General features: G+C 42.8%; 1 protein-coding gene across 4 annotated transcripts; it reads right to left on the bottom strand.

The window, feature by feature from the left end:
- Positions 1-486: 486 nt before the first annotated feature.
- Positions 487-7,887, bottom strand: LOC121327388 (nuclear autoantigenic sperm protein-like). 4 transcript variants are annotated; one of them, XM_041271406.1, is made up of 15 exons: positions 7,707-7,884; positions 7,022-7,069; positions 5,910-6,026; positions 5,652-5,732; positions 5,184-5,299; positions 4,272-4,661; positions 3,647-3,708; positions 3,389-3,465; positions 2,797-2,870; positions 2,361-2,549; positions 1,997-2,169; positions 1,789-1,845; positions 1,563-1,637; positions 1,220-1,342; positions 487-668 (listed from the first exon to the last, which is right to left on the bottom strand). In XM_041271406.1, the coding sequence occupies exons 1-15, from the start codon at positions 7,751-7,753 to the stop codon at positions 636-638; spliced, it is 1,662 nt and encodes a 553-aa protein (XP_041127340.1). In that variant the 5' UTR covers positions 7,754-7,884; the 3' UTR covers positions 487-635. The 4 variants fall into 4 exon arrangements, with proteins under 4 accessions (XP_041127340.1, XP_041127341.1, XP_041127342.1 ...); XM_041271407.1 differs by having other exon boundaries at positions 7,803-7,868; XM_041271408.1 differs by lacking the exon at positions 1,220-1,342 and having other exon boundaries at positions 7,707-7,887.
- Between the last annotated feature and the right edge of the window lie 976 nt (positions 7,888-8,863).

The raw sequence follows: 8,863 nt of genomic DNA, 5'->3' as shown, positions 1-8,863 counted from the left end.
CACAGTACTAATGTGGTTTTTCAATGCCAATTTTTCTTGCAATGAAGTAGTTAACTTACTTATTTTCCTGCCAGCTTATCTACACTTGCTTTCACCCTAGGAAGGCAACATGCTGTGGTTTATTGCCAGTCCCTGAATGCACATATGCCTGCCTGTTAACCACTTTCTGTAGTCTTCAGATCAGGCTTGAAGTCAGATTTCCAGAAAATTAAGTCTGCATTCTGGATGGTGGAGACATTGGCACCACCACCCTGCTGGAAAGCCACTCTGTCTACCACAGTGCAAGACACTGGAGCCAGAAAACAAAGTCTGGGAGAGCTTCCAAATCAGTTGCTGTTCTAGGTTCCTGAAAAGCTCATGTCAGTTACATCCCATTTAAAACAGGACGTGAATGGTACTCTCGTTTAAGCATTAGATATTTAGTATAGTGGCCAGCCAATCAAGAATAGCAAATTAAATTAACTAAATGCAGGTCAAAATACTCCATTTTTGCAAATAACCTTTATTGAAATGTACTACAGTTTTACAAAAAAAACATGTTGAGACAAACATTAGGACTCATACTTTATGTACAAAAACACGAGTTTGTGGGGGGGAGAGAAGAGAAAGAGAACTGCCATCTTCAAGAAGCACCATCACACCAACGTCTCCATTGCAGCACCAGCAGGCTGTGGAAACAGGAGTGACACGTTTAGGACTGAGAAATTTGAACAATAATCCAGGGACAGTATACAGGTTTATCGACCCCCTCTCCTAGAGCATGTTCTCATGCAAATTTTATTTACAATGCAGCCAACAGCTTGCGAATGCATGGAGGTTTTAGCCAACAACTGAAGGCACTGCGATGTCATCAGGAATGGAAGTCGCACCAATTTTGGTCTGCTTAGGTTTTACCATTTATAGCCATGGATATTTCAGGGCACTTAAAGCCTGCAGAATGCTGAAGCACATTGAATAGGCAAGCCTTTAACCACTACAACTCTTCAGATTAGCAGAAACTGCAGCAGGATAATTACAGCTGTTAAAGGGACTATTAACTGAAGTCTCAGTATCTCATCAGTAACTAAACATTCAAGTGCTAAAATTTAGAATACCAAACCTTGACAATTCTAAACAAATTTACACTAGAAGTGTTCATTGAAAACACAGAAAGACTTCAAAGTGCACTGTCACTATGAAGTTTCTTCCTGTACTTCCAAGTCTCTGACCCCCCACTCGCCTCCTTTTTGTCCTCGACACCATTGTCGCTGGTGGCAGTGTCCCCGCTGCCATTGACTGAGGTGTTGGGCTTGGCTTTTTTAGCATCTTTTTCCTTTGTGGGGCTCTCCTCTTCAGGTTTCCGCTGCAGGAGGGACAGAGATTAGGGGAGAACAAATGTTTCAGACCTCCCATCATCTGCCAATGCAGCATGGCACACCACCACCACAAAAAACTACCTGAAACTCACAAGTACCCCCTTCCTCTGCACTGCAGAATAAGCTACAGCAATGCATAAGTCACAGCCTTTTTACACAGCTGCTGAACCAGCAGCAAGAGGCTTCAAATCTAAAAATCTAGATTACCTTCTTCCTGATCAGATGGGAGATGTCCGATACAGATTTGGAGGATGAAGCCACTTCAGCTGCTTTAACAGGGATCTGCAATAAAAACCAATTCAGTATCACAACTGAAGGTCACGTTCTATCGAGTGCAAGAGCTCTCTCTCTCTCATAACAAACACTATAGCAAATTGGGCTATACACACACCACAACCACATTTTAAAAGATATTCCCAGCACTGTCACTTACCATGGATGCCGATGTCCCGCTATTCTCTCCAGAAAACCCAGACGTAGAGCCCCCACTCTGCAAGTCAAATCAAAAGCCAGTTAGGAAATGAGCTTAGGTTTCTTCTTGAACATTCAAACAAAGTGTATTCCATGTGCTGGAGCAGAACCCATTGGAGAAGAATGCCCCCTCCTCCCGCCGGATCACAGCTTCCAATGATCCAACATACCAACGTCTCCAGGATCGCTGCAGAAGCTGCTTTGCCAGTCTTCTGGCCCTCTTTAGCGTCCTCAATTTTCTCTCTGATGTCAGGAAGCAACAGTTTTATTTCTTCCATTTCCTTCTTGTCTTCCAATACACTCTCATCACTTTTTGCTTTGTCAATGACCTCCTTCAGCATAGCTGGAAGAAAGACCCACAACTTGAGCAAAACTAACCTCTTGCAGATTTACAAAACAGAAGTTTCTTCAGCAACCAAAATGAATCATGCAGGAAAAAAGAACCACTTACAGCTGGAAGTCACACCTAGCTGACAGATCGGTGTGCACAAGTGATGTGTGTGTGAACGCTTGCTCATGCCATATGGTACTTACCCAGCCGGCTCTCTATGACTTCCACAGAGTGGTTGAAGTGCTCAATGGCTTTGCTGTACTGGTTGATGTAGCCGAAGACCAGACCCAGCTGATAGTGCGTCTCTGCGAGCAGGCGGCTGTGGGGCTCCAGGTGCTGCTTCTGAATGGCCAGGCACTCCTGGAAATCTTCTGTCGCCTGTGGGTAGTTCCCTGCAAGACAGGTTAAATTAGACCATTGCAAAAAAAATAAATAAAACACAAGACTGACATGCACACAGCTGAACCACACTATACATCACAGACTTCCATGGAAATACAAAACTTCACACGAACTGTCAGCTTCAAGATCAGCTCCAGAAACAAAAGTTTTGCACAGGGCTCAATAAGCTACAGTCTCTTCATGAATTTCTCAAAGTTATTTCACCACAGTCCATATTTGAGAAAGGTGAATACGAACCCGATTCAACGCTTATTTCTCCAAGCTTGAGGTGGGCTTGAGCAGCAAAGAGCTGGTCTTCTTTTGACTCTTTCCTTTAAGAAATGGAGAAAGTTACAAGTGTACTGAATTAAATTCTTTCATTTATATATATATATATAATATATATATATATATATATATATATATATATATATATATATATATATATATATATATATATATATATATATATATATATATATATATATATATATATATATACATTATTTAAATAAAAGCAAAGTTAGCTCCTGTCCAGGGTCACCCAGATGTGGTAAATATTACCTTTATGTATTAGACTATCAATGTGTAAATGTATTAGTTTAGAAGTTGTTGCAATGTTATATTTAAGACCTACAATTGACAGATGAATATTAGTCATGTTGGTAACAAGTACATGAAGTCCACACTGGTCCATTTTCAGCATACCGATATTGTTTGATCTTAATTCTCAAAGTTATAACTAACGTGATGTCATGTTAGAACAGCATTTTATGAATGTTGAATTACTGTTTACCACTGTTGTCCAACAAGGAATTTCAAATCCCTCAGGATTCATGTACAGCAATACCTTTTATAGATCACTTTGGCGATCTCCAGCATCTCCCAAGCCAGCTGCAAATTTCCTACTTCCTCCTCTTCACTCTCCTGAAAGACATTATACGGATTAGTTTTACTAGAGAAAACATTAAAAAATAAAAGATCATGAAAGCTAGAGAAATTGAATTATTTCGGATAGAATGGGCTCCACAAAACACCAGCCAAAATCCATATTGCCTGTGCAATGTTTTAATGCTACCACAAACCCAGAGTAACTGAAGGTGCTCACCTTCCCATCTTCGGCTGTTGCCTCTCCTTCACCCTCCTCCTCATCTTCCTCCTCCTCTCCATCTGAAACAGAACAAGCATTACTATTCGCTCCGTCAGGGTGAACTTTCAGCTCAAGCCTTTCAGGTTATGAAGTAGTTCAGCGTTCTGTTACAAGGTCAGTCTGTTTCTCTACTTCACAGCGCAGCGTGTTTAAAAAACACGTTTCAACCATTACAAAGCTTTAGCAGTTCTACATTGGAGGAAATGCCCAGTGACAACGTCATTGTGCAGTTCTTCCTTTGTTAATGCTAGGGATGGGGGGAAAAAAAAAAAAAAAAAAAAGGTCAACCCTTTATTTTCCACCTATTATAGCCACAAACTCCCCAGGTGCTCAGTGAGGATGACACAGCCTTCCATTACTAAAAAAAGGACAGGCCACCACACTGGTGGACGTATTTGCAGCACAAGCTGTATATTGAACATGGCACACTCCAGGAGGTTGACCAAAATATCCAGTTGCCAGTCTAACGTGTCCACCGTGTCCCAAGGCTACAGATCGGTATCCCAGCCCGCCTCCACCATCAGGAGCAGCAGTATAATCCGATCACCACGTGTGCAAGACTGCCCCGTGTGCCCAGGTTTACCTTCACCCTCTTGCATTGCCTCTTCAGTTTCTTCCGTGGCTCCCTTCTCTCCATCTTCAACAGGCTCAGACTGCAATTCTTTTGCTTCTCTGGAATCACCCCCATTATGAGGCATGCTGCACTTCTCTTCTGCCTCCATCCCCTCTTGCAATGCTGCCTCTTCCTTCTCTTGTTCCTCTTCTTTCTTTGGAGTGGATGTTTTTCCTTTACCCTCCTTTGCTGGAGACTTTGTCTTGTTCTCTTCCTTTGTCGGGGTTATGGTTTTGTCTTCCTCTGCTTTCTCAGAAGATCCAGACTGCTCTTCCGTTTTCTCCTTCTCAGTTTTGTCTTCCCCTTCCTTCTCAGCCATGGCATCATACACCTGCTCCCTCAGCTCATCCCTCGTTTTCTCTACACACCGATGACAGGAAGTACAAAACCAGGTATTAAAAGAACTCTGCATTCAAATCTTGTTCTCTCCAGAAAAAAAAAGGAGTTTGTTTTTCCAACTAAAAAAAAAGCATTCATTTAGAAGTAGACAAAGAACCACAAAAGCATGACGCAAAAGTAGTTTAAAATCCAGCTGTCAATATGAAGACACGTCAGGCTATACAACTAGATACTGCAAAAAGGAGATTCCATTAGGATTTAACAGTCAGGCTGCTTGATCAAGCAGAGAATGCTTTCCTAGCTAAGCCATTAAAGTACCCAATAATTTTCTTTGAAAAATAAATTTGAACAGAAGCTGCATTTCTGTGGTTTCAAACATTTAGTAATTAACCTCTTCCAGTTAAAATAAGTTATAACAGTAACCTTAAGTGAAGGAAGATGCCACGCTTCACTGATCCTCTACTGCATCGAAGGCAGAATGTCAGCAACGAAGCTGTTAACTAGGAGCCAATGCCACCTCGTCACTCTGGTGAAGATACTAACCGTCCAGGTTGTCTGCACTTTCTATTTTGGAATCCTCTTTCTTCTCCCCCTCCCCTACCCCGTCCTCCTCCTCCGGAACTCCCTCCAAAGCATTACCTAAGACACCATTCTCCACTCTGCAACACAAAACGAGACACATTCACCACAAAGCACGCTGGACAGCCAGGACAGTAAATAAAGCAAGATCCCAACGTATCTGTGTTTAGGTCTGCACACTCCAGTACTTGGAGTACTGGAGCAGGAGTGAACACCGGAAACTTGGGAGTGAAGCAAGGCAACACAGATAATGCAGGTTTGGTGGGTTGAGATGTATTTTAACCCCTACAGTGCTAGGGGGCATACTGGGGGTGGAAAACCCTTAGCAGCAAAGGGGTTAAGATGACAAGCTTTTTATATTTTTAAAAAATAAATAAAAAAAAAAAAAGATAGGATTTGTAATAAGGCTTCAGATTTTAAAGCAACTCTTACCTTGCCAGTTCTAAAAGAGATTTCCCACAAAGGAAGAATGCTTCAGCACACTCATCTGCTGTATCACCATATTTCTGGGCCCTTTCGGAGGAAGGAATAAAAGTGTTAAACAGACAGATATGGATTCAAGCCATATTGGGGTTTCACATTGTGCCCCCCTTGCTGGGCGAGAGCCACATATAATTTATGTCCATCCCCATACGATGGTCCCATGCATGAAAGGCTTGCCCAGTTGAATCCCAATGCAACGGTACTCACAGCATGCCACATGCCTCTTGGAAAGCATTCACTGCAGCTGGGATGTCCCCCATCACCAGGTTCTTGTTTCCTGTGCCGATCAGCTTGTTGGCTTCTTCCAGGACATCCACACTGGCACTGCAAAACAGACACTGTAAAGCAGTGACACACCAGATCCAGCTTCTAAAATGGTTTACTAATTGCTTGGAATAAAAGATCAGGCCTGGAACGGATCTTGGGGGGACAGACTGGAGTACACTGCTGGACTCTGGGGCAAGTGACCTCTGAAGCAGTCCTACAGGATTTGTAATAGGTTTTGTTTGACAGCATGTCACTGAAGAGACTGTTGCAAGTGTGGCTCTAGATGGTAAGCGGGGTTAAGTTTCTGATAACGAACTGGTCAAGCTGTCTCAATAACACACATTTCCAGACTACAGCCTAGTTAGAGGGGATCCTAGCAGCTTATTTCGCTGTATATCAAATTAGGGCTTCTGGTATTTAAAAAAAAAAAAAAAAAAAAAAACCTTTAGGACCATAAAACCACTTAATTCAGCATACATACAGTAACATAATATTAGCATTACTATCAATAAAACACATCCCATTCATTGCTTGAGACTAGAAGGTATTTAAATCACCTGAAACCAAAGCCAGGCCTAATGAAGAAATCGTGGAACACAAATTCTGCACTGCAGTCACTGTCAGCTCCTTGAAAGTTAAACAAACTTAAATATAAAAGTCCATCTTAATCAAAACTCCCTTTTCAGCAACGGTTTTAAAATGTTTAAAGTCTGATTTGACTGTAGTGTTAATGCACACGTGTTTCCAAGCTGGCAGTAGATATTGCGGGCTGTTCTGGATGTCACAGAAAATGTAAAGGAGTGTGTGCAACAGACCAGATACGAACTGAGGCGGGAAGCCTTCTCGCCATGCTCCGAGCAGGGGGTGTTGGGAAATGCAGTTCAATATAAATTCAAGTGGAGATTCTGCTTTTATAAATAAATGCCGGTAACGTGAATATTAATGTTGGCATATTTATCGGCAAACACCGTTTACCAAAAATAGGTCGCCCCCCTTCCTCCCCCTCCAAAAATTATAAAAGCATACTGAAAGTGCGTTTAGTTTGTGCTCACCCGTCTGCAGTGGCGGCGCTGGAGGAAGCCGCGGTTCCTTCTTCCATGCTGAGGAAACAAAGACAAGCCCGTGTGTTAACAGGCAGCAAGACCACAATCTACAAGCGTGCCAGGACAGCAAACAAGATCGTCAGTCTAGGACAGTACAGACGTGCTCGACTGCATACCTTTCCACTTAACAAAAATAATCAAAAGTCGGCTGCTGTTCAATCGCCCGGCTCGTTTGTGTTCACTTAAAATCAATCGCCCGGCTATTTTATATATAATATATAGAATATATATATATAATATATATATATATATATATATATATATACACACACACACACACACACACACACACGGTGCAAGTTATAGCTTGTGCAACAGATAAAAGCCGCTGCACAATTTTGTATCACTATCGCTGTACCAGCGTGCTCCGCGCTTACTCCTCCTGGTCTCATCAACGCACACAACAAAACAAAAGCGTTTAACAAAAACACACAAATAAAACTCCGGTCACTACACATACCGATCGGAAATCGCATACACTCAACTAGCCTAACACACCCGCCCTTGTTTTGCGTCCATAACTGAAGCCCCGTCTTCACAAGGCAGGGACAGTCCCCCTTCCACTGCGAGGGGCTCCGGGTGCGACTCGAAACGCGTTTGCCAGACCCCTCTGCTCCACACACTCAAACCTCACCTCTCTGCTTCTGTAGCCGAAGACGCGGCTGCGCTTTCTTCAGGCATCCCAACTATAAAAAGACTACGTCTAAGAAAAGGAAAAGTTTGTACTGACAGCTCAAACTCGCAGGGCAGCGCCGCGATCAGAAAGATGGCTCTCTTTGTCTTCGCCTGGTTTCAGTTGGCGCGTTTAAATACAGAAGCAACCCTCACTTCCGCTGAACTTTAACCCGCGCTAGCTGCGTGCGAGAGAGAAGCAGACCCGCGGGAGGGTTTAAAGGCGCAGCAATGTTCAGAGCGTGTTCATTTTCGTGTCTCAGCGGTCGAGTAGCTCTGTCGTGCTATAGGGTTATTCCGCTGAGTGGTTTTTATAAAGACAATATCGAGTCCGAAGAGCGTGCCTGTTGTGAATCAGAGAGTATGGGATTTTACCAGGACAGCGTATTCATCATTCCCCTGGTCACTGCGTTACTGCTACCTGTCGGCCCAAACATATCATGCATCTCGTTTTCAGCTCAGCTCCCGGTTCGGTTCATTACTTAAGATTATTCCTCATCCCTAGTTCATCCACACATGATGTTATAACACGCACTTCAACTACAAAACACGCACAACAAGATTCCAAAACACAGGCACTTTTAATTAAATGGGAAACTAGCTTAAAGCTTTATGGTTTATTAAATTATAACTTTGCATGAATGGAAAATACATCTACACCTCAGTAGCATACAAAATCAGACCTGAAGACAGGCCTATGTTTAAAACACAGCCCCTACACTAGATTCAAGTAGTGCTAAGCAATGGTTTAAAATCAAACTTTGAATTAACTTTAATGACATTATCTTGTGATTTATATCTTTCTGGGTATTTTTCAATTCCAGCAGCATGCAGTGTAGATCTGACACACCAGAGGCAGAGCACTTGGTCTGATTGCAGCCAGACCACTGAAAAGTGAGTTTGAACTGCAACACACCGTGACAAGGTATTAGGGAGTAGCAGCTATAGCGTTGTCCTTGAAATATCCACACAATCCAAACTGAAGCAAAGCCAAATGAACTTCAGTGGAAAAGTACGCAGTCATTGGGGTCGCCCCCCTGGCCCTGTTTCCCTGGATTGTCCCGGTTTTGAGGAAGATGTCCCGGGAATTCAATGTCCCTTCCCAGGACACTGAACACC

The sequence above is a fragment of the Polyodon spathula genome, chromosome 14, assembly GCF_017654505.1.
Source record: "Polyodon spathula isolate WHYD16114869_AA chromosome 14, ASM1765450v1, whole genome shotgun sequence".
Lineage (NCBI taxonomy): Eukaryota > Metazoa > Chordata > Actinopteri > Acipenseriformes > Polyodontidae > Polyodon > Polyodon spathula.
The sequence above is the reverse complement of the archived record's forward strand: the minus strand, read 5'-3'. Positions and strand labels throughout refer to the sequence as shown.

What these genes read in the sequence shown, in the direction of transcription:
- LOC121327388 (XM_041271406.1), bottom strand. Translation starts at nt 7,753, where the DNA reads ATGCCTGAAGAAAGCGCAGCCGCGTCTTCGGCTACAGAAGCAGAGAG. An exon ending in AGTCATAGAGAGCCGGCTGG is followed by an intron (nt 2,170 to 2,360) that starts GTAAGTACCATA and finishes TCTTTCTTCCAG; the next exon opens with CTATGCTGAAGGAGGTCATT. An exon ending in CCCATCTGATCAGGAAGAAG is followed by an intron (nt 1,343 to 1,562) that starts GTAATCTAGATT and finishes TCCCTCCTGCAG; the next exon opens with CGGAAACCTGAAGAGGAGAG.